The following is a 26111-nucleotide window of genomic DNA, read 5'->3' as shown; positions in this document are numbered from 1 at the left end:
CTTCTGTCCTGTTGGTCCTTAGCCTGGCCAACCAAGCTCAGAAAGTCTTTAAACCTTAATGTGCATTCGAAGGACTAAGAAAAAAAGTTAAAACAGACATCCCTGCCCTCCCCCGCCCCCCAATTCCAGAGATCCCAGAGATACAGAACGCTGAGGATCTGACCCAGCAATGTGTCTTTTTATTGTACCTACAAAAGACCCTGATCAGGGCCGGGACAAGGGTGAGGCAAGAGAAGCCGGTAGGGTGTGGAATTTGAGAAGGCACCCACCCTCCTCAAGGTCTTGCAAATACAGGGCTGGCACCGTGAGTGAGCACCTCCTTAAATTTTACACCCCAGGCGCCTCACCCTAATCCCAGCCGCGTCCCTAACATTGGTGATGACAGACCTCATTTTGAAAAGGCTAAATTACATGAGTACAGTTTCAGCTCTACATGGCAAGTTGCACTATGAAAATGTTTAATGCATAAAGAATGAGCTAGGTACAAATCTGATTCCTAAAAATGAAAATCTGGGCTCATCTGCATTTTTAAGTGCCTCAATGCACTGTGTAAGGCATTAAATATGCATTTTGCTTTTAAAGATACATAACTCTGCAATTCTCCAGGTTAAATCTGAGCTGTGGTTTCGGAGATATTCTGCAATCAGCACTATACCAAATGACACATTCCCTAATTCCTCCCAAGTTGGAGGTTCAGATAAGCCTAAGAGGTGCATGAGTTACGTATTTCCTACGGAGATTAAGAAAATAGCCTTTTCTCCTTTCAAAGCATCGTGGACCTGAGTCATTCCAGTGTCTCCAACAACACTGATCAACTCGTAGGCTGATTTCAGAGTGCTTATGACTCCATGGAGAATTTATGGCTCATGCAATTAAAAATCCTAACCATTTGCCGATTTACCCCCAAAGATATGTGATCTTGAAAAATATTCCTTTTCGCCACCATCCGGTCCATACAGAAGGCAAGAACAAAACAAATTTTTAAGAACACAGCACAGATAATGAGAGCTGGGGCGGAGGTGGGAAGAGAGGCACAAGCAACAGAGGGAAAGCATTTCTGAGCGGAGCTCCTCTCGCTCCTGACCACCTCGACCAGCTCCTGCCGTAAATGCACACTTGCCCACACACTACAATCAGCAAAGAACACAGACTGCAGCCTCCTAACAATAAAACACTCAACGAGGAGGGATCGTGAGGATGCATTTTGTTTTTACAACTGTGGGTCAGCTGGCGTTTAACGGACGCACAGCAATGCTTTGCAGCAACTGGACATGATCCGGGCCTGGGTCGAACTCCTGCCGCAACACCGCTGCGATAAAGGAACTTAAATCAGCTGCAACAGGCGTACGAAAAAATTCAGGTTGACTTTTACTTCTATAAAACTATACTTAAAAAAAAAAAATCCCCAGAATAGATATTTTGAAAATATATTTTGTTTTTACACATTCCTTTTGGTTTTTGTTTGTTTGGTTTTGTTTTTTTTTTTTTTGTCTTAAAGATTGCCAGGGGAGGGGGGTGCCTGGGTGGCTCAGTCGGTTAACGGTTTGGCTCTTGGTTTCGGCTCAGGTCATGACCTCAAGGCTATGAGATTCAGCCCCGCAGCATGGAGCCTACTTAAGATTCTCTCCCTCTCCCTCTCCCATTCCCTGACACCTCTCTCTCCCTCCCTTAAGGAAAAAAAATATATATTGCCAGAAACTGGCATATGGGCACTTTGGTAGAAGTTTAACAAATGAAACAAAACTTCAACTACAGTCACCTGTATCCAGCTGTCTTTAACAGGAGTGTTTACCATTAAAAACAAACCAAAAAAACCCCACCCTCCTAATGAAGTGATATTCTAAACTAGGGGTAAGCTAACTTTCGTTGTAAAGGCTGAAGCAGTAAATAATTCAGGCTCTGTGGTCCTTAGGGTCTAGGGTCTCTCCTGCACATATTCGACTGTGCCACTGTATACCACAAATGTAGCCAGACATGCAAACCAATGTGCACAGCTGTGTTCAATAAACTTTACTTATGGACACTGACATTTGGATTTTATTTTCATGTCTCACAAAAATCCTCTGATTTCTTTTTTCAACCATTCAAAAAAAGGTCTTAGTTTATGCGCCCTTCAAAAACTGGCTGCAGGCGGAATCTGGCCCCAGGACTATTCTGTCTATAGAGCCATTAAAGATCTCCCCAGTCCTGAGATTATGTTGAAACAGTAAAGGGATACAACTACCGGCAGAAAACCTTCCTCAGCCAGAATCACCATGCTTGGGTGCCTGGGTGGCTCAGTCATTAAGCCTCTGCCTTTGGCTCAGGTTATGATCCCAGGGTCCCGGGATCAAACCCTATATTGGGCTCCCTGCTCAGCAGGAAGTCTGCTTCTCCCGCTCTCACTCCCCCTGCTTGTGTTCCCTCTCTCTGTGTGTCTCTGTCAAATAAGTAAATAAAATCTTTAAAAAATAAAAAAATCACCATGCTTGATTTCCAGGGGCACCACGGAATGGATGCACGTGACCCAGACAGGCGGAGAACGGATATGGACACACAACATGGAGGGCAGCCATGGGTTAAATGCTAGTTTTCTACTCAGGAAAAGCAGTAAATTCATTCTGTGACATAATTCAAAAGTGCAGGGTAAGGGTTATGGACATAAAAACGCTTGGAAGAATTCTGCATCTCTTCTTGGGTTAATTTAAATTTACACTAAATTATAGGTGAACCCGTGCACACGTATCCCCAAAGGGGGCTAATTTGATGTAAAAACCTATCTGGCTCCGCTGGAAAGGAAACTTCCAAATTGTCCAAGTTCCACTCACAGGAAGCAAAGTCCTCACACTGTTTTTAGAAAATGCTGCCCCAAGCTCAGGGTCAAATCCTAGCAGAAGTTGACCTGTTACAGAACTTAAACCTGCTTCTCCTGCTTTGCTGCCATAAATGTGAAACATCGGCCAGACCACACCAACAAAAGGCTCACCATCTAGACAGGTCACCTGTCATCAAACAGGTTCAGCGTTTTACTAGATCCCCCTATTAGCAACACCAGACCACCTTTTCTCATGAAATACGAAGGAAGAAGAACACCAACACATTTCCTAAATGTTCTTCAGAATGTAAGAGAATCCAATTCTACTTTAAAAGTAGCCTGCCAAGAGATCCCTTTTTTCTTTCAACTCAAATGTCTCCAGCAATTCTTGTAGCCACAGAGATCTTCACTAGGAGGAAGAGGTATGAAAGTGTTACATCAAAACAACACTCATAACTCCCAAGCAATTGAACAACAAAAACTCATTTCAAATTCAGTAATAGAGAATAAAAACAGAGCTCGGATCCTGTCAGGTATCACCAATGAACACACACTACCTATAAAAAGATGAATGTAAAAAGACAAGTGCCTATTTTTACATGGATTAGCAACCCCAGGAAGAAGATCTGAAAATTATTCCTTAATTTAGAACTGTCCCAAAAGCCAGCACAGTGTATCTTCTGTGACATATGTTTGAGACATGGGAGCATGGAAGATAATGACAGATGATAACCTTATTTACTGCCAGACACTTAGGCAAGGTCGCTCAGTTGAGATTAAACAAGATAATTATAAACCTTAAATAAGCATCTGATGGGTTTCTTTAAAACCCCAGTCACATCATTTGCGAACCAATCCATACTCCACAATGTTTTAAAACTGTGCCAGATGTGGGGTAAGAAAAATTATGCACAATCCATGCAATGAGATACCAAAATGAGGTTGCAAAAGAGCATTCCGTGTCATGGAAAGGTGTGCACAATGCATTCAGCACCAAACCACAAACTAATGAAGCAATATGACCTCATTTTTGTTTAAAAAAAAAAATAAAGTTTAAAAAAAATGCTCAGAAAGAACATATACAGTAAGGGGTATATTAGCAATAATAATCTATAAAATGCAAATACTTTAAGAGGTACAATTAAAACTTGCTTACTTTTGCTTATTTCCACTTCCTATCCCTCATGTTAATATTTTTATAATAAGAAAAAATTGTTTTAAGAACACATGTATACAAACGTTTGCACAAACCAAGCTACATTTCTGGTTACTATGATAGCCTTACAGCAAATTCTCAAAGGCAAGTAAATAAATCAGAAAGGAGTTCTAGTCGGCACTGATTTTATTTAATGTTTAAGAATTCCAATAATTTGGGGGTGCCTGAGTGGCTCAGTGGGTTGACCATCCAACTCTTGATTTCAGCTCTGATCATGATCCTGGGGTCGTGGGCTCGAAGCCCTGCATGGGGTTCCACTCTGGGCTGGGTGTGGAGCCTCTTGGGGCTCGCTCTCCCTCCCTTCGTCCCTCCCCACTGCTTGTGCTCTCCCTCTCTCCTTAAAAAAAAACAAAAAAAAAAAATTCCAATAATTTAAGAGTAGATACAATAGAATCCATCTTGTAGAAAAAACAAAAACAAAACAAAAAAAAAACACTGAAAAGCAAAGCCTCTCAAGCAAAACTCAACAGTCAAGTGTGTGAGTTGTAAGCCTTAAAATGTTTAGCCTCTAATGAAAATATGGTTTGGACACCCAAATATTTGGAAGGTCCTATCAGCCCTAAAAAAGGGGAGACAGAAGGTAAAAATATTCCTACCTCCCGAAGAGGCAAAGTTCTAGTAACTCTGCTCTCATTTCATGGCGATCCTGAAAGGCACAGACCGAGTCCCAAACGGAACAATCCTTGAGGGCCACCCCGCACTACCATTTAAACCTGGGTGAAGGTCCCTGAGACCTTCAGCCAGGTATGTGACCTAGAGGGCTGGCTGGCAGGCAGTCCCAGCCATCTCTCCACTCGGCTGACTTGACAGGTCCGCCCTCCCCTTCGGCAGATGTGCTCCTTTGTTTGCAAGGTGTTAGTCTTCAGGGTGGCTTCTCCTTAGAAGGAGAGCTTAGCCACCCACACCTAGATTGAACTATGGCCAAAAATGTAAAAAGGCGGCCCAAAGTTTGCAAATGCGGTCCAAGAGAACTTTCTCATCAAGAGACCTCATTCTGGGTGACTTATCACTCGGACGGATGCGGGTACACATGGTGCGATCTATAAATAATTGCTCATACCAGACCGGATGTTAATTACATGATATGGTGATTTAGAAATGATGCATTATTTAGCATTTCCTCCAATCGTTTCAACCCCCTTTGAACACTCTGAAGTAGAGTCAGTGACTTTGAGGGTTAATCTGGTGCAGTTCAGCAGTCATTATGGATGGCCAATCTAGGTTAACATTACCACGTAAGCCCAACAGTGAAGGCAAGCCCTGGGTTCTCAGTATCTTGCTCGTCCCGCCTGCCTTCCTGTTAACCACACCTGAGCACCACAGTCCTCTGACTCAACCCGCCAGCTCTGTCATTAAAGGGGAGACCTTTAAGAGTGAGGAGAGACCTATTTCTGACCCCGAGAGACCATGTACCACAAATTTTAGATTCATAATGCTGATCAGAAAATGTGACAGAGGACGTTTTAAAAAGGCATTTTAATGGTATTGGGAAATCAAGACCAAAATGGGCTGTCACCCACACTGTTAGTGTGTCTATTACCAAAAAAAAGAAAAGAAAAGAATAAGAAAGAACAAATGTGGACAAGGGTATGGAGAAGAAGGAACCCTCACGCACTGGTGCTGGGAACACAAAGTGGTACAGGTGATGTGGAAAAGAGCATGGAGGTTCCCTAAGAAATTAAAAATAGAACTACCCTATGATCCAGCAATCAATCCCACTTCTTGGTATGTATCCTAAGGAAACGAAACTATCACCTGAAGAGAGATCTGTGCTCCTATGTTCACTGCGGTATTATTCACAACAGCCAAGGTATGGAAACAACCTAAATTTCCTTTGATGGATGACTGGAGAAGAAAATGTGACACACACATACACAAACACACTGGAATATTATTCTGCCTTAAGAAGAAGGAAATCAGGGGCGCCTGGGTGGCTCAGTTGGTTAAGCATTTGCCTTCGGCTCAGGTCATGATCCCGGGGTCCCGGGATCGAGCCCCGCATCGGGCTCTCTGCTCAGCGGGGGGCCTGCTTCTTCTGTCCCTACTCCTGCTCATGCTCACTCTCTGTCTCTCTCTCAAATAAATAAATTAATTAAATCTTTAAAAAAAAAAAAAAAAGAAGGAAATCCTGCCATTTGTGACAACATGGATGAAGCTCAAAGGCATTATGTGACATCAAATAAGCCCCACAGAAAGACAAATACCACATGGTATCCCTTAAACAAGTTCATCAAAGAAGAGGAGAAAAAGTGGTTGTCAGGGCCTAAGGGACAGGGGAAATCGGGAGAGGCATTAAAGGAATACGAACAGGCAGAAGACGGGTAAGTTCTAAGGAGCTAAGGAATTACATGGTGACTACAGTTGGTAACACTGTATTATATAACTGAAATTTGCTAAGAAAGTAGAATTTAAGGGTTCCCACAAAAAAACCCACCAAACACCCCACCTTCCAAAGAACCCAGAAAACCAAAACCAAAAACGGTAAACACTTAAGGTGACAAATGTGTTAAATTGACTTGATGGGGCGGGGCAGGGGAATCCTTTCAAAATGTTTACATGTATCAAAGTCATCATGTATACACTTCAAATATCTTTCAGTTTTGTCAAGTATAACCCAAAAGAGCTGAAAAAAAAGGCTATTGGATCTTCTTAAAATTGTTCCACGTGTTTGAAAAACAACTGCTTTATCATATTAATTATACTTTCCACAATTATGGACATTTCTTCAGGAATCACATGGGATTATCTGAAATTATATGCCAAAATAAACTTGTAAAATATGTACATTACTAATTAACATTTAAGTCCACTAAAACATTTGAAATGTATTCCAGAAATATTGGGTGGAGAGGGGAAAAGAGCACATGAATCATTTAGAGTAAAATGTACATTTGGCCCTTTATTTGTCCTGGATCTGGTAAAAACCTTACTGTGTGACAGTTATCGTTAAGCAAGGAGTCCATGGGTTTCTAACTGAGTATCTCAGGCTACCTACAGAATCTTGGTGGTGCTGCTTTTTCTAATACCTCTAGGAATTTTGGAAAGAGTAGGCCCTATTAGGAAAGCACTTTGCTTATATTATGTCATCGTAGCTAAATATATTTAAGAGGGGAAAAAAGGCACTTTTGGGTGGTTGTATACATTTCAGAATTCTACTTTCCTCCCAATTTTGCTCTGCAAAGCAAGAAAATGGCCATTTTCACCAAGGATCTCCAACTTCTTTTTAGAACTAAGAATCTGATTTCTGTATACATCTTCCACAAGCCTGGAAAGGGTGATTGTAGTAATGCAAATTCAATGCAAAGAATCACTGGATTTTGTTGTTTGTTTTTTAATGAAAACTCCACCCCCCATGTCCCCTTCCAAAAAAGGCGGGGGGGGGGGTGCCTAGGTGGCTCAGTCAGTGAAGCATCCGACTCTTGATTTCAGCTCAGGTCATGATCTCAGGGGTGTGAGATCAAGCCCCATGTCGTGCTCCACGCAGGATGTGGAGTCTGCTTTAGACTCTCTTCCTCTCCCTCTCCCTCTGCCCCTCTCCACTCCCACCCCATACTCTCTCTGATTCTCTCTAAGCAAAACAAAAAAACCTCCCATAACTTTGCACTGGAAGTTCTGCTGAAAAACAGCAACAGGTTATACAGCTCCTGGCCTTTATAAATCACCTTTAATGCCACAGAGCCAACTGAACAGACCCAGGGAAATCATAGCTTGGTTAGAGAAGGTAAAAACAGACTTAAAACATTTTCAAGTTTAATATGCTACATATTTTTCTCTAACACAGAATATGGTATTTTTTATGGCCTCCCACATAAGCAATTAAAACACACACACACACACATGCACACACCCAGTGTACTCAAATTTACATGTGGAGTTTTTAAAACAAATGACTTTTTCAACCATCAAACATTCAACCATTCAAAATCACGGATTTTCATAAGCATTTCTCAGCACTAAATCTATTAAGCAATTAGGCATCAATGTCACTGAATAAAAGTCACTGAATTTCTACACTAATATTATGCATTTATTATTCTGATTTTTATCAGTTCTAATTTTTGCACAGCCGAATTCCTTTCATCCTTGGGGCTAAGCTTATTTACAGAATTAATCACACAGCAGATCTTTGGAGGCATTTGGCTCAGCTAAAACATTATGTCAAAATGGACACAACTGCTCCAATTTTAAGTTTCAAAACTGTTTTTGAATACTTTGGACTTTACCATCACAAAATCTTTTTCAATTAAAAAAAATCAACAAAGTAATTAGCTACCTTTATCTGTAAAGACCAACTGGACACACTTCACAAGAGGTAGATGTTTTTAAGTTTCACACAAAAATACCACCCCTGTTAAGGCCTTTGGAGCTCGAGAAATCTGATGGGTTAGGTAAGTGAAGAAGTGCCTTTTGTCAGTTAGTGTTTGTAACAAACTGAGAGCAATGAAAGACTTCCTGAAAAACTTACCCTAAGTGGGGAGACTCTTCACCACTCTTATCTGTGTGCCCCGCGCAACCCATAGGAGCTCGGCGAATGCTGGGTCTGAGACCCAGGCCCTGGCATAACCAAAAGGCCTTCTGCCCCAACAGGGAATCCAGGGGGTAAAAAAAATCATTTGAGAAGCTTAATGCTGGTTCCCATCTCGTTTCAAACAGGCATGAGTTCACCAGAAGAGGTGACCAAGGGGCTCCTGGGTGGCTCAGTGGGTTAAAGCCTCTGCCTTCTGCTCAGGTCATGATCTCAGGGTCCTGGGATCAAGCCCCACGTCAGGCTCGCTGCTCAGCAGGGAGCTTGCTTTCCCCTCTCTCTCTGTCTGCCTCTCTGCCTGCTTGTGATCTCTCTCTCTGTCAAATATATAAATAAAATCTTAAAAGAAAAAAAAAAAAGAGGTGACCAACGCTGCTCCTGCTGGATAGCAAACAGGCCTGGTAAGGAAAACGGCTGCAATTTTGTCACCAGAGAAAAAGAACGGTGACATCAGAGACATCTTTCAAAGTTCAGGGACTCGCAGCCAACCAGCAGATCACACTAGCAAATGGAAGCAGGAGGAGGAGGAAAAGAGACAAGAGCTTCATGCTTCCTTGACCTTGAAGCCAGGGAAAGAGAGATGCAAATGGCACTTAATTTTATAAAATTTCCAACTGCTGAGCTTCTCCAAGTGAGGTCTGTGGAGCCGGCCGTGGCCATGATCTGATGTTACTGGTCCAAAGAGGGGTGAGTACAACCAACCAGCAATAAGCATTTACAAGGAGAAATTGGACAGAGTAATTTTTCTAGCTACTGAATCTCATAGTAAAAAAAAAAAAAAAATTAAATTTGGATGTTGCGTATGTCTGTTTTTACTCACTTCACCTTCCTAGGGATTGGTTCTTACTGTATTTTGTAGCAAGTACTGATCCAGAATAAATCAGAAATTTTTTTAAAAAGGCCCTTTACCACAGTTGGATAAGCGCTACACTAGAGCACCCAAAAATCCAGTTTTGTGTGGCGAGTAAGCTTATGATGCTTGTAAGGATACTGATTTACCTGTAATCACCTCTTAAATTACTTGAATATTGAGATTTTTCAGAAGCAGGTAATTTGGCCCACGTGTAATATGCTAAGCGCCTCTGATTAACATCTGAATTAATCTAGAGATATAAGAAATTCAGGCCAATGAGATGCCATATCATCAACACTGTTCTGAGGAACTGAGATGTTAATTAACACGATTTCCTCAAAAAAGGGAAGTTCGGTGGTCAGAGCCATTTGAGCTGTGCACCCCATCCCAAACCCCCCTCTGGGAAGGCATAATATACCAGCGCATTAGGGATCCCAACAAAGCCTGGAGTGAAGAAACTTGTGTAGCCCCATAGGTGACCCTCTTTATCTAACACCTAAGAACACCTTGTTCTTGGAAATGAGGGTGCCGTTAAAAGACTCCAGATTAGCAATCAAACACCTGCCCTGAGTATCACTTTCCTGTCTTCATTTGTAGCTGGATCTCTGTCCCCCACCCCATACCACTGAGCAGCAGCATCAAGAAAGTAACTTTCAGGGCGCCTGGGTGGCTCAGTTGGTTAAGCGACTGCCTTCGGCTCAGGTCATGATCCTGGAGTCCCGGGATCAAGTCCCGCATCAGGCTCCCAGCTCCACGGGGAGTCTGCTTCTCCCTCTGACCTTCTCCTCGCTCATGCACTCTCTCACTGTCTCTCTCTCTCTCAAATAAATAAATAAAATGTTTAAAAAAAAAAAAAAAGAAAGTAACTTTCAGGGCACCTGGGTGGCTCAGTGGGTTAAGCCACTGCCTTCGGCTCAGGTCATGATCTCAGGGTCCTGGGATCGAGTCCCGCATCGCGTTCTCTGCTCGGCAGAGAACCTGCTTCCCTCTCTCTCTCTCTGCCTGCCTCTCCATCTACTTGTGATCTCTCTCTGTGAAATAAATAAATAAAATCTTTTAAAAAAAAAAAAAAAGTAACTTTCAGGAGCACCTGGGTGGCTCAGTGGGTTAAAGCCTCTGCTTTCGGCTCGGGTCATGATCCCAGGGTCCTGGGATCGAGCCCCGCATCGGGCTCTCTGCTCAGCGGGGAGTCTCCTTCCTCCTCTCTCTCTGCCTGCCTCTCTGCCTACTTGTGATCTCTGTCTGTCAAATAAATAAATAAAATCTTTAAAAAAAAAAAAAAAGAAAGTAACTTTCACAAGGACTTCACAGTAAGCTCCTTGAGGACAAGAAACTGGCACCCATCCTTTGTTCCCAAGGCCCTCCTGCAGCCCAACACACACAAAGGGCTCAGCAGAGTTTCTAAGTTGCTCCCTAGGGAATGTTCCAGGCTGTCTCCTCACCCCCAGCCACCCAACACACACCCAGGATGGCTAACTCCCAAGGTCATCTTGTTGACCACTCCTCTGGAATTCTACCTCTTTGGAGGTCTCCTGTCCCCTGGGCAGTGTGGCAGACGCTGCTCCCTTCCCTGGAGGTGCAGATAGGCCCCAGAGTAGAACCAGGAAGCAACTCTGCACGGGGCAGGAGTCCCTGCAGGTGAGCATGCGCCCTCAGCCTCACTCTCTGTGCAAAGACATTTCTCTACGATGTTACGCAGCAGGGCAGAACCTAGGCGTTTGGGTTTCCGTGCCCCAAGCTCTGCTCCCTCCTAAACCACCTGCTCCCTCTCCCACAGTACCCACGTGCTCTGCAGAAGGGTCTTGTCGAGCCTGATCGATACTGCATTCATCCTAGTGGGAGAACAACCTAAACACAAATAATGTCACAACCCCGAAAGAGAAAGCACTGTGACAAAGAAATCATGTCAGAGCCTGATAGCATCTCTCTCCCAACGAACACCACCAGGTCCTATTCAACCTCTGGCTCCCGTTTCAACAATCAATAACAATACATTTTCCCGCAAACGCCTGTTATTTTTAACTTCTATGGCTCCTCTGTTTACTTCAAAGGCAGCACCCAGAATCCGAGTGACCACCACAAGGTCGTGTGGTCAGTGAAATGTAGGCCAAGGAACTGGTCCTCACACACATTCTTCCAACCACCAAACCACGGGGTCTTTGTTAAGGTCAAAATTATCATGAGACATTCGTTATTTTCATAGTACGCAATGAGCTCGGTTCTGCAGCTGTTACAAACACCAGCCATGACTTAAAATAATAAAAAATAAAAAGATAAGGAACCATTCGCTTTACTCACTGTTCACATAAACATTGAAAGTCACAGAAGAGTTGACATCGGAATTGGACACTTGAAATGTGTAAGTGCCTCCTTCGTTCCCTTTTAATCTGGTGAGATGCAGTTCACTCACATATCTACGGAAAGAGAAAGAGAGAAAAGAGAAGAACTCAATCCCCCAGGAACGGTGTGCCTTGAATGTGGGTCTTTTCCAGTTTCTCTCTGGAAATACATGCCTGTTCGAGGACGAACAGGACTCACTTCACTCAGCATTAACAAGACCCACATTAATAAATCCAGACACAGACGCGTGTATTTAATTTGGGACAAATGGCTGCGTGGGGAGAGGCTTCCTCAGCCCAAAGGCAACCTCTTGGAGACTTCAGCCTCTTTCCCCCTCCCTGGCTGTCCTCATGCCCACGTCCCTCTCTGCCCACAGTCCTTCACCAGTGTCCCTAACTCACCCGTCCTGCTGTGCTTTACCACCGAGCACCTGGCCAGGCTGGCAGGTGTCCACGTGGAGATGTGGGACCCTCGCAGCCAGGTCAACACTGGGGCCCTCAGCTTCCTTCTCACAAGGACCATAAGCTCCAGGTTCCCCTTCACCCCACTACTTCTTCCCAGTGTCTTTTGCAGGATTTGCTCTTCGAGCTTCCCTTTCACTGCAAGGACACCAGCTATAGTCACGTAGACAGAGCACGTAGGCGTGCCAGGGGAGTTACAGACATGGGCATGGGTGGGGATGGAGCGCCCCACACAGCCCTTGACCCACTGGAGCCACACAGCCGTCTTGACATACACAGCGGCCTAGTTGGCCTCTCCTCTCACACTGCCCCACCCTGAGCAAGCTACTCTCCCGCTGAACTACTTGCTGTTTGCTCACGACTTTCCAATCTCTACCTCTAGTTCAGACTTCTTGGTCCTATGCCTCCTCTGCAAAGCTATTTTCATGCCCCCAGCCCCCTGTCTCGTGGGTACAGCTAATAATGACTCACATCTGCAACGTCTTACTCCCAAGTCTTGCCCTGGGACACCTGACGCCATTTTGAAGTTGACTACCCATCCTGGTCGACAGCTGATGAGTGACTGCCTGTGGGAAGGGACCTGCTCCAGAGGGCCCCTGCGCTCAGCCTGCCACTTACCCATCCATCCTTTCTTTCCTTCTTTACTTTACCCTCCCTGCCCTGCTCTCCTACTGCCTGGCAGGTCTCTCTCTTCCTTAATGAAGCCCTTGACCCGGAATCCCTTTGCTCTGCTTCTAGGGAACCTGACCTGGGATACTTCCTACCTGAATGTCTCCTACCCGAACGTCTCCACTCGAGACAACCTCCAATTTAACAAACCTCCAATTTTACAAACCCTAAGCCAAACTCACTGTCTTTGCCCCCACAACCCTTCCTCCTCCTTGAATGGCATCCCCCCTCACCATCCAACATGGCTGATGGACAGAGAACCCGAAGGGCATCTTCAGCTCCTACCTCTCTCTCCCAGCCCCGTAATCACTGAGTCTTACTAAAGAGGTAGCCAGACACCTCCCAAATCCATCCTCCTCCCTCTAGCCCTTGAACCTTGGTCCGGGACAGCGTCACCTCTCACCCACAGCCCTACAACAGCCCATACCTCCTGACTGGAAAAAAATACGAAGTCTATCTAGGCATCTAGATCTAGACATCTGATCCTGGTCAAGTTACTTAACTCACTGTGCCTCACTTTCCTCTTCTCCAGAAATGACAGAAATCAAAGAGCGCCTGTCCATGGGATTTGTGAAGACTAGAATTATTGACTTAATATATGGAAGGTACTTAGAACAGCACAGCACCACAAGAGCACCTGTAGCCTACGTAGAGTAAGCGACTTGAATGATTTTACTTTTTTATTTTCTTATTATTTTAATTTATTTATTTTTATCTCACTTTCTACTATTTTACGATTGCTACCGTTTTCAGTATAATGTCTTGAGGATCAAATGAAAGGTGTGGGGGCCCCTGGGTGGCACAGGCAGTTAAGTGTCTGGTTTTAGATCAGGTGGTGATTTCGAAGTTGTAAGTGGTCATCTCAGGGTTGTGAGATCGAGCCCCGTATTTGCTCCAACCTCGGTAGGGAATCTGCCAAAGTGTCTCTCGGCCCCTCCCTGCACTCTCAATCTCTCTCTCTCTCTAAAGTAAATAAATAGGGGCACCTGGATGGCTCAGTCAGTTAAGTGGCTGCCTTCAGCTCCAGCCATGATCCCAGGGTACTGGGATGGAGCCCCAAATTGGGCTCCCTGCTCAGAGGGGAGTCTGCTTCTCTCCCTCCTTCCCACCTGCCTGTGCTCTATCTCTGTCTCAAATAAATAAATATTTTAAATAAATACATAAATAAATAAATATTTTTTAAAAAGGGGGGGAGAAATGTGATGTGACAGAACTTGGCTTCACTGCCTGCCTGGCCCAAAACTACTGAATGAGGCTTAGTTTTCTTTTAGTTTAGGGTTTGTTTGTTGGTTTTTTTTTTTTTTTTTTAGATTTTTTTTTTTTTTGACGGGGCACCTGGGTGGCTCAGTGGGTTAAGCCTCTGCCTTCAGCTCAGGTCATGATCTCAGGGTTCTGGGATCGATCCCCGGGTTGGGCTCTCTGCTCAGCGGGGAGCCTGCTTCCTCCTCTCTCTCTGCCTGCTGCTCTGCCTGCCTCTCTGCCTACTTGTGATCTCTATCTGTCAAATAAATAAATAAAATCTTAAAAAAAAAAAGTTTTTTTTTTTTTGTTTTGTTTTTTTTGTTTTGTTTTGTTTTTTGAGAGAGTGAGAGAGAATATGCTCATGTGAGCTTTGGGCCGGGGGAACAGAGGGAGAGAGAGGAGAGAAGCAGACTCTATACGGAGCCGACAGCCCAACATCGGGCTGGATCCCATGACCCTGAGATCATGACCTGAGCCAAAATCAAGAGTCGGAGGCTTAACCTAGACTGAGCCACCCAGGTGCCTATTTTTCTACAGCTTTTAAAAAAGGATTCAAAGCATCGACTTTGCTCTTTCTCTAAAAAATTACTTAATGGGTCCCTAGTATATGCCAGTCCCTGCTTTGAACTATCCTCCATACCAGAGATGCAAATACTGTTGCCCAGACTTTTTTTTTTTTTTTTAAAGATTTTATTTATTTATTTGACAGACAGAGATCACAAGTAGGCAGAGAGAGAGAGGAGGAAGCAGGCTCCCCGCAGAGCAGAGAGCCCGATGTGGGGCTCGATCCCAGGACCCTGGGATCATGACCTGAGCCGAAGGCAGAGACTTTAACCCACTGAGCCACCCAGGCACCCCATTGCCCAGACTTTTTTGTGTGCTTTAAACATATAGCCAAAGGCAATACTGGTCTAAGGGCTCAGGAAGGAGCCCCAAACTTCTTTTATCAGGTGTCCTTTCCCATTTATGGGTAACAGAAATAACATCTGGCAAGCCAAGAGAAGCGTGGGGAGATGTCTAATCCCCAAGGCAAGGCTCTTTTCTTACCTGATATTACTTTCATTGTCAGACTTAGGATAATCTTCCCATTTATCAGTGAAGGTTCTGTTCATATAAATCCACTGCTGGTGTTCAGGTCTGGGATATGCCTCATATTCAACAATCAGGTCCACATTCTCGCCATCATTGACAAATGTTGTAGTATTCATCATGGGGAAGATATTAATGAATCCTTTATCTAATTAGAACAGAGCAAAACAGGAAGAAACTATTACCCACAACTATGCAACAGAAAACACAACTTCATCTCTGGATCACAAAGATAACTGACTGGTTTCAGGTTATTAATTGGCAATTACAAGACGATTTTAACTGGCCATTGTACCTTTTTTTTTTCTTTTTGCTCTTGTAGAATCACAGCCATTAGGCGAGGACAGACACACCTGAAATGTTTATTCTCCCATCTCTGTCTCTCAAACAACTCTCTTAAAGATCTAGCTCCTTATCATATATCTAGAATGACTCGTCCTGATTTTTCCTAGGTTAAAAAGCATTTGGACTAATTAGTTAGCCCCTACCCAGACCCAATATAAATGTATATGTGATAGGAAAGTGTCATAAACCAAGAAGAGGAAGACAGCCCTAATGGTCAATGAAGATGTTGAAAGAACACCATTTACTATTTAAAGAAAAATAAACTTACACCTTCTCATCACATTGTAAGTCACAGATGAAATCAAGGACAGCATTTTAATAACCATACCGTATTTTTAACTGAACAACAGAATTCACTCCTATCAAACTTCTTCTATAGAGGGGGGAGCAGTTTTCTAGGCTTGTTAGGAACTACAGAAGAAAAAATAATCATAAAATCATAAAAATCCTAAGACTCTGAATACATAAGCATTTTTAAATGTCTCTATAGTAAAATTAAGACAGTAGGAAAGAGAACATGAAAATATAGATGGAAAAATATTGAAACTAGTAATTAAAATAAGGCTTCACTTTTCACTTATTAAAAATAGCAAAACTTCAATAAAGCTGCTAAAAAATAAAGTATATCCATCCTATGGAAAAACAGTAAAACTAATTTGAAAGAAACTCAATAATTTTGCAAGTGTGGTAAAAGTAGCACGCTGAACTACAGACTGTAAATTGGCACAACTCTTTCAGAAAGCATGTAGCAATATAGATTTTTCTATAATTATCTATTCTCCCATTTAACCCTGTAACTCCCATCTGAGAACACTTCTCAGTGTTTAACTGCATACAGAAGGAATGGCCATCGACCCTGGACATAGTAATTTTTTACATCAGAGAACTGGTTAATACAGCAGCCCTCCGAAATGGCTATAATATAATAATATAAGAAAGAGCTTGAAAAGACTATACTAAAATAATTTCCAATATAATTTTTATAGCCACCATTTACAGAATGTTTACTAGGGGCCAAGAACTGCCCTAAGTACCTTAGTATACATTTAGATGAATAATTATGACAAATATTTAATTTTATAACAATACTAAGAGAGAAAGCACATAACTCCTAATTTATGGATGAAAAATATCCAGTCCTGGAAAGCTAAAGAGCCAGCTAACCAAAGGCAGAGCCCAGATCTGAACACAGGTTTGTGAGAAGCCAAGGCCAGCCTCTTTTTACAGCAGCATATACCCTAGATTCTCTATATACTTTGTTAGAGAGAAAGAATAAAATCATATGTATAGGGGCGCCTGGGTGGCTCAGTGGGTTAAGCATCTGCCTTCAGCCCAGGTCACGATTCCAGGATCCCAGGATAGAGTCCTGCTTCTGGCTCCTTGTTGAGCGGGGAACCCACTTCTCCCTCTCCTTCTGCCCCTCTCCCCACTCATGCTCCTTCTCTCTCTCAAATAAATAAATAAAATATTTTTAAAATCTTATGTATAATCGAAACCCTGCTGTATACAAAAATATAAGCAATATACCAAATCTTTTTTTTTTTTTTTAAGATTTTATTTATTTGTCAGAGAGAGAGGAGAGCGAGCGAGCACAGGCAGACAGAATGGCAGGCAGAGGCAGAAGCAGGCTCCCCTCCAAGCAAGGAGCCCGATGCGGGACTCTATCCCAGGACGCTGGGATCATGACCTGAGCCGAAGGCAGCTGCTTAACCAACTGAGCCACCCAGGCGTCCCAATATACCAAATCTTATAAACAGTTAAATCACATTGGTGGGATTACAGAAGGGTTTTCATTTTATCCTTCCATTTGTTTTTCAAAGTTTAAGAATTATAAAATTTAAAATTGTTAGTCATTATTTTTGGCACTATTGGGTTGACTATATTAAGGTCTCACATGAGTTGCCATTCTAGTATTTAATGCCGGTTAGTTTCCTATAGATTCAGAATAAAAGGCGTCCAACTGTACCGATGGAAAAGGATCTGAGACAGGTGGGAATAAGAAATCACCCAGGCGAATGCTGAAGATGAAAACCACCACCCTGTTCTAATACCTGCTTCATAAATGAAACTCCCCTTGCTATTTTTAAAGCAAATTTAGGTTAATTTGGAGGGAATAAATGTTTCATCTGAGTGCTACATTACATTTTCATGTTCTTAAAGTCCTAAATCCCAAAATTCTGCACAATGCAAAATATTTCAATATTACAGACAACATTATTTACACTGAAAAGTGTTCTTGTATCATCACCATATGTAAAATACTTAAGTTCCTCCTGAGTTTTCTAGAGTCCTTTGGCTCAATATACTTTTATGTCCTATAGTGGAATAGGGCTTCAAATGCATGAAGTATAGGAATTACTAGTATCAAAGAAATCCATCAGGGTTTTAACCTACGGTAAGATCTTTTTCAGGTGCTTCTGCATTAAGGAATTGGTGATGCATTAACATTGAATCAAGTACAAACACGATGCCAAGCACTTCTATAAACCAAATCTATTGCCTTTTCTCTTCTCTGCAGCCTCTGGAGTTAGAGGTTGTGTTTCATGGAAGAGGAAATGCAGGCAGAGGTAAAGTAGGGTACCCTCGAAAGTTAGATGGCACACAGCGCCTACTCAAAACCAGGTAAGGACCAACCCCAAGCCTCCCACCCCCAGCTCCCAAAAGAAATCACTTTCCTCTCTTGTCTCCTCCTGTTCTTGTCTCATCCCAACCCATCCCAAAACAATACAAAACCAGATTCAGGTTTCCCAGCCACAAGTCCTTCCAGTTACATAGCTATATTCTTGGAAATTGATGAATGGGTTTTAAAAATCTGATTACACACAATAATACGCTCAAAACATCCTTACTAATTGCTTTCTGGAGCTGAAGCTGATAGATCAACATGCTCCCTAATCAACTTAGCAAATTAGCACTTATGGAGTTTAATATTTTAAAAGCATCGCTTTCTATTCAAATTAATAAATGGTTCCCAATCACGTTTAGGGAAAAAGTAAGACTCTCTGCACGTGGACTCTAGCTGCAAGTAAAGGGTGTTCTCCACGTTTAGTCTGGTGAGATGATTTCCATTACAACATGGGCAGAAATGCCAAAATTATATGAGATTATTGTGGGATAAATCACAGACCTCTAACACTGCTTCATGAATTATTGAAGAAACATGGGGAAAAGAGGAGAGACGAAAACAAATAGCACATCATTTTATTATCCCTCGTGATGAAGAAATCTGCCACCCTATAAGTACTTAAAAGTCAAGCACTAAGACTATAATTGCATTGAAAAAGCAAGAAAATAGATTAAATTCAAACGATACTCAAAAGACAAAAATGCATAATTTAGAAATTATTATTATTTCCAGTAAATCAAAAACATCCAGGACATTCACTATGTTCTGCGCTCATTAAGTAGACCTTGGAAAATAAATATTTAGTGGGATTTCCAGACTAGGGAAGAAAAGGCTAAACCCATTGTGCACATCAGCTATGATGGGGTTAGGACTCTAGGGAACCAAGATCTAGCTGATGCTGTCTAGAACCAGTGTGTCAGCTCCTACTGGGTCTCTTTCCTGAAGGCTTATGCTACGGCCTATAAAGTTGGCGGATGGAGAAAAGTAAGGGGTGTACTAGGAAGAAGAAGCCCAACCCAGTCCTTCCTGCATCAAACAAACTAGTCCCATAAATGATAAAAAGAGAAACCAAAGGCCCAGCTGCCTCCCTAAAAGATTCAGAGAAATATTTTCAGCTCCCAGCATCTGCACTCCTCCATACAGAAAGTCTACAATCCATTTCCAAGCTCAAGTCATTCAGCAAGGCCTAGAATTTTTGAAAAAGTTCCACTTAACATTGTATTTGTTTGCTAAGGAGGTGGATGGCAGAAAAATGACCCATTTAAACAACTTCAGTTACACAGTTACAGCTTTCCACTTCCCCTTTATTAAAACTGGTAGAATTTGCTTCTGTGCTCTAGTTGGAAAAGGCGACAATGATCACTTTCATTCATTCATTCATTCATGTGGTGACAATTAAATTTCTAGTCATCTCTCAACATTCCATTAACAAAAAAGGCAACTATCTAGCAATTTCTTCTTCCACTACTGCTAGTAATTTATACATTCCCATAGAGAGACTTACCGACAACTTCTAAGGTGGTTGTGACATTCGCTGATCCGAAAGTATTATTGGCATAACACATGAACACTCCAGAATCACTGACTCTAGCTGAGCGGATAGTCAGCTTTTCCTGACGTACGAAATTGAAGTCACCCTGATGCCAACTATTACTCTGCGTCTGTGCATTAGTCTGCTGGTTTCGGAAGGAGAAAAAAATAAAAATCAAAGATTACCATAAAATTTAGATTCAGGATCTTTCCTAGATAAATTAAAAACAGCAGCAATTAACTTCTCCATATTAACATTCATTATACGCTCCTTAAGTAAGAATAATAAAGCATCAATGACAAGTCTGTCATTGGAACACCTCATGTTACAGGATTATATTGAAAGATAGTCATTATTAATGATTGAAAAAAAAACATGAAAATTCATTTCATAATAACCGTGGCATACATAATTCCAAATTCTCTGCGGCACTATTTTTTTTAACAGGGCCAAATTTTACAAGTTACTCTAGAAGAAATATTCCAGAATACTGATATTTTACATTGAGTCAGCATAGTGAGGTCATATCGGTATCTGCTGTTAGGCCTCTTTTTTTATCCTATATCCTAGTGATTGAAAGAAAACACCTCGCTAATAATAATATTCTATTTCATTAACATTTATATTATTTTCACGAAGAGAAATTGAGTCACAATGTCTAAAAGATTATTTATTTATTTATTTATTTATTTATTTATTCGACAGAGAGATAGAGAGAACACAGCAGGGCAGCAGGGCAGAGGGAGAGAGAGAAGCAGGCTCTCTGCTGAGCAGGGAGCCTGAAGTGGGGCTCGATCCTAGGACCCTGGAAACATGACCTGAGCCAAAGGCAGCCACTTAACTGACTGAGCCACCCAGGCGCCCCGAGTCACAATGTCTAAGAGTAACTTGGAAATGCACCTACAGTTCTCACTGTGCAGAATTTTGGCTTCTAAAAAGAGGTTCCAAAGTATGTGAGATATGTTAGACCAAGCCCCAAATTATTTAAGCATGAGTAGAAGAGAAAAAATTGCAAATTTACTCTTGTGATATCACCATTCTACTCATTTTATTTGTCCACAGACAAGACATGGAGAGATTTTTTTTTGGTATGGAAAACATCACGGGAATAAAACATAATAAAAACTATAGCCACTCTGAAAATACTAAAGGAAGCACCATACAGCTTTCTGCATCTTTCCAATTTTCTGTAAAAAACCACATTCCTATTGAAAACAAAAACAAAAACAAAAAAACAACTGAGAAAAGAAAGTAAACAGGACCAGATATTGACATGGAATGAGATCAAGGGTAATTCACAGGCCAAGCAGTGGTGAACTTTTAGCATTAGACCATTCTGACATTACTATAAATCAGAACAATCCTTATGGAAAGTAACTGGGCAGTTTGTTCATACCCCTTTATCAATTCCAGCAAATTTATCTCAAGGAAATGACTCAAACAAACAAACAAACAAAAAGGCTCCAAAATATTTATTGCAGTAAAGTCTTGGAAATGACCTAAAGGTATACCAAATATCGAAATTACAAATGTGAAAATAAGGAAAATGTTTATATTACTTAAAAAGCATAAATTAAGGGTACCTTAACACTTCAAACATGGTAATACATATGCACAAGGCAGAGAGAAAAGAAATATGAAAAAAAAAAAGGTAGACAATAAAGCATTTATAAAGACCAGCCACATAAAGATACTGAACTCTTAGAATGCTTGAGGTCCAAATTACATTTTAAATATACACTATGTACCAGATTTTGAAGACTTAATATGAAAAATGTAAAATAACCCATTGATAACTTTTTATAGTAATTATATAAGATACTATTTTAGCTATATTAGGTTAAAAAATGTACTACAATCAATTTTACTTTTACTGTCATGTGCCTACTGGAAAATGTTAAATTATATAGAAGGCTCACATTTTATTTCCATTGCACAGCACTGCTACATGCAATGGTGGAATTATATCTGTTTCTCTCTTTTTTTTTCATGTTATTATATTTTTGGAAAAATTTTTTTTACATTAAAATGAGCATACATAAGAGCAGACTGCCAAAACTGAATGTTTTGAAATAAAAAGAAGAGAAACCTGCTTTGTTAAGTAACTGTGAGATCTTGAGCAAGTCAAGGATACTACTAGTCTCAGCTTTTGTTTTTAAAAGGGAATGAGAGGGGGGCGCCTGGGTGGCTCCATTGGTTAAGCATCTGCCTTTGTCTCAGGTCATGAACTGGGACTGGGGGGGTCCTGGGATCGAACCCCTATGTCAGGCTCCCTGCTCAGTGGGGTGTCTATTTCTCCCTCTGACTCTCCCTCCTGCTCTCTCTCTCTCTTATAAATAAATAAAATCTTTAAGTAAATAAATAAAAGGGAATGAGAAAGCAAAGGTCTTCAAAGTCCTTTCCAGTCTGAAGCACAATGCAGACATGAAGATGCTCTCTTTCAAGAGATTCTTCTAATAATTGGCAGAATCTGCCATTTCACTGGAGGAGAGCAATGAGGAAGATCAACAGCAAGGTGAGGTAACACTATTCTGTCCTCTCCCAGTGCATCAGGTCACAGACATCTCTGCCAAGACAGAGTGAAACTGACAGGGACGGGTAACATACCACATTCTAGATTTATGGTATATCTTCCTTCTAATTCTTGCAAGAGCCCAAGGGTCTACCAGAGGGAGCTAAGCAGGAACAATGAACACATCAGTGCTGGGAGAATAGCTTGGTCCTAAGTGAGACAATATCAACACCTTCAAAACCTGAAGACCGAAATTCAGGATACTATCACATATCATAATAAAAAGTAAAAATACAAGGATGTAGACGCATTAGAAAAGCTAACCAAGATTCAAGGATGTTGAATAAACTCCAAGACTCTGACATTTTAAAACAAATGACTGTAAAAACTCTAGAACAGTCATTTTATCCTCCATTTCACTGTGAGTTAAACTTATTCTAAACAATCAGAATCAAATACCATGGATTTTAAAGATAATTTTGATAGTGTTAACAGTGTTAAATATTCCAAATGAAGCTAAAGGATATCAACAAAAGAGTCATGGATGAACCTTGGCATAGAGCCATGAGCCCCATCTGCAAGTCACACATTACATATTGTTTGCATGTGATTTGGTTTTCCTTAACCCTTGAGGTGCACACTGGGATTTCCCCAAAGGGCTCCCAACACTGAAGGCTTATCTACCAGCGCCAGTGGATTAATTGGGAATGGCATGCGGGACTCCTGGGAAAAATGGTTCAGAACAAAACTGCCTGGGGCAATTTAATTTCTCATCGAAAAAAGGCTAATTTTCAAGTTATACAGAGGCTCAAATATGCACATGGTCCAAACTGTTCTCTCATCTGAAATCAAGGATTATAGAAAGCCAATTAATACAGGATTGTGTTCTATAAGTTAAGTCAAAAATCCCTATGTAAGCTGTTGTTCTTATTAGCTTATAGGATACAGAAACTAAAACTTTCTTTTCTGAGCCACTGGTTTGAAAGAACAAGTCTCTAGTACAATCTATTCTCCTAGTCAATGGGCAGGTTTCATTAGCAAGGTATCATCCATCACAAGTCTATGTGAATACCATCATAGTACTTTGTATTATGCTATTCACCATGGTTACTTATGGAGCAAAAAATTCTTTAAACAGGCATGAAATTGCCAATGTGGAATACAGAGAATGAGGAGGAAGAAGAGGAAGAGGAGAAGAGGAAAATATACTATTTCTTTTCTCCAATGTAATGCATATATGTCTCCTGAAGAAAAAACACCATGACAGCTAATTAACTAGATGGCCAAGATTATGCAAATAAAAGTTATTGAATATTCAGTTGATGGAAATTTTCAAGTGAAATATTTGGGAGATTAGACATCTGAAAGGCCTTGCTACTAATGAGTATTTAGAGAGAGAAAGAGGAAAAAAAAATCATATAACTGGCTAAAATTTATTTAAGATATGCCCAACACAGCACCTAACATATAGTAGACATTCATCATGCATGTGTTAAATGAATAAGAACTTAAACATGTCCAAATGTTTCAGATTAAAGATAACCATTTTATTAATAGTGACTAAAACAAATAGAAAACCATTAGCAACTTGATCTCAGGTAACCAGCCTCATGGGGGTAAGTCAGATCAATACAAAAAGAAACACATCTCTCAAATGGACAGGCCACTTTGTGGGAAAGGAAAGAGCTCCTTGGTCGGTATCTGAGACCATTTTCTCATTTTAAATATGGAAAGGAAAAAAAAATTGACAACTTTCCCCAATATTTTAAATCATCTGGTCTAGATGTATTTAATAGTCTTAAAAATCAAAGATTATGCGGTTAACCAGAAGTTTTTTTTTTAATTTCTCTACGAAAGTCAAAGAGACAGCACACAGTAATAATAGGAGTCTGAAGTCCTCTCTTAGATTTTCTCAAAATAAATTGACAAAATGACATGCATTTGTCACAAATAATGAATGTACACATCCACATATGGTGTTCTGAAAGGAGAAACGATGCATCTCGACACACGCCCAGATAGTCCCACCTCAGAGAGATACACCAGCTGAGCCTTGCCAGGACAATGAATAGACCCGTTAAAGGGAAAATCTTATAATCTCCCACATGGAGAGAATGATGTATTCAGAAAAACAAAGGCAACAAGCCACTCACCTGGCTGTTTTCCTTGATCCACATGGAGTCCACGGAACTGGACACATCCTTGACCAAGCACATCACAGAGAATTCCTCCCCTTCCCTAAGAAGCGAGCTTGCTTTGGACACGGACACCACCGGGACAGCTCTGATGGCTGGAAGAAACAGAAATGTGGCCCTCCAGTCATGTGTTCTACAGTCATATGCCATTTTCACTTACCATGTGCCCTCAAAGGCACACAACTTGCGTGGTCATCTTTTAAATAAAATATCAAGTATGGCACTAACCTATCTGTATTACTTACAGATCTGAAGACATTAGCAATTACATCTTGCATTCTTCAAACAAATTCATCCACATTAAGTGAAGATGATAGGACTGTCTGCTCAGATGATAATGCTATTGGACAAGGCTGTTTTGAAACAGGGAGAAACTGTGGCATTGGGAAGCGGCTTTAATCTTTACCTCACACAACCTTGATGGTTTCATGAGGACTTGACCTACAACCAATCATATTCTTTTAACTAAACAGCCATCTTTCTCAGGAGCCTGGGTGGTTCAGTTGGTTAAGCAACTGCCTTCCGCTCAGGTCATGATCCTGGGGTCCTGGGATCAAGTCCCACATCAGTCTCCCTCTGCTGCTCCCTGCTTGGACTCTCCCTCTATCCTCTCTCTCTTTGTCAAATAAATAAATAAAATCTTAAAAACAACAACAACAAACAAACAGGCATCTTTCCCATGTGCCATAATAATAACCTCTTGCTCTTTTCTGAAAAATCTCCATTTTAAATAACCAATCTTTCCTTAATTCCAAGGAGCACACATTTTCAAAAGCCTTAATAAAAAGTACTTGGTAGCTGAATGTCAGCTGGTGTTGGATTTGATGATCTCGGAGATACAAAATCTAGACATTTTCCAGCAATGAAAATAATCTACATAATGCCACCATAATAACAAGGTCCATACTCAGCTGGTACTTCCCTCCTCAGATTAGGAAAAGTTTGGGAATGCATTAAAATCAAATCACTGTGGAGAAAAGTCAATTCCTCTGGCAATAGTCCATCAAGGAGTGAATCATATCTATGCTAATCTTTTCAAACAGGGGAAGGGAAGCCTCCCAGTGAGGTTCTCTTGGGAGGGACAGCTCAGGCAGTGAGGAGACTCCGAGTGTCCTGAGGTCGAAAGGTGTCCCCTGTAGGGTCGGAGCGCCAGTCTCCGCTAGACACGGCCCGTTGGAGGCAGCGTGGACCGGGGGTGTGGGCTTGGGGGCTACGAAAGGAAGAATTCACAAGCAGCTGACGGCAGCTGGGAGGTGGGGGAACCACGGGGAAGAGCCAGCTGCCTGCCTGCCCACACTCAGATGACCCAGGACCGCCAGGAGAGAGACACCGCCCCTCCCTCCACGCAAGTCCGCCTCCCCGCCGGAAGACAGAAAGGGCCCCTACCTGCCCTCACTTTCAGGGTGAATTTCGTTGACAGCACGGACTTGCCCTTCTGGTCCGCTGAGCAGTGCAAGCAGAGCCGATGATACTCGCGCTTCACGTTTCGGATTGTGATGCCGGCCTTGGGATCGGCGACGAACGTCAAGTCCTTGGGAAGAGGCTTCCCCTCGCACCCCGTGAGGGAGTAATTGGTCACGTCTGGGTCTGTCAGAGGACAGCGGACCAGCGTATCATTGTCTTCTTTCCCATACAAGCGAATGTCAACGAGGAAAAGCCGTGCAGGATCTAAAGCGCGTCAAAATGAGTAGTTTGAATGGATGGTCCCAGGCA

General features: G+C 41.8%; 1 protein-coding gene across 4 annotated transcripts in view; it reads right to left on the bottom strand.

The window, feature by feature from the left end:
* KIT (KIT proto-oncogene, receptor tyrosine kinase) overlaps window positions 1–26111 on the bottom strand; it is an 85231-nt gene that overhangs the window by 19444 nt on the left and 39676 nt on the right. For 2 of the 4 annotated variants that reach the window (XM_047719324.1, XM_047719326.1), the window contains exons 3-7: window positions 25785–26066; window positions 24357–24493; window positions 19665–19836; window positions 15148–15337; window positions 11687–11802 (exon numbers count right to left, since the gene is read on the bottom strand). In XM_047719324.1, coding sequence (XP_047575280.1) covers window positions 11687–11802; window positions 15148–15337; window positions 19665–19836; window positions 24357–24493; window positions 25785–26066 — 897 coding nt within the window. The remainder of the gene's footprint in view (window positions 1–11686; window positions 11803–15147; window positions 15338–19664; window positions 19837–24356; window positions 24494–25784; window positions 26067–26111) is intronic. The other 2 variants (XM_047719325.1, XM_047719327.1) reach the window with 1 other exon arrangement.

Source organism: Lutra lutra, chromosome 2, assembly GCF_902655055.1.
Source record: "Lutra lutra chromosome 2, mLutLut1.2, whole genome shotgun sequence".
NCBI classification, from domain to species: domain Eukaryota; kingdom Metazoa; phylum Chordata; class Mammalia; order Carnivora; family Mustelidae; genus Lutra; species Lutra lutra.
The sequence above is the reverse complement of the archived record's forward strand: the minus strand, read 5'-3'. Positions and strand labels throughout refer to the sequence as shown.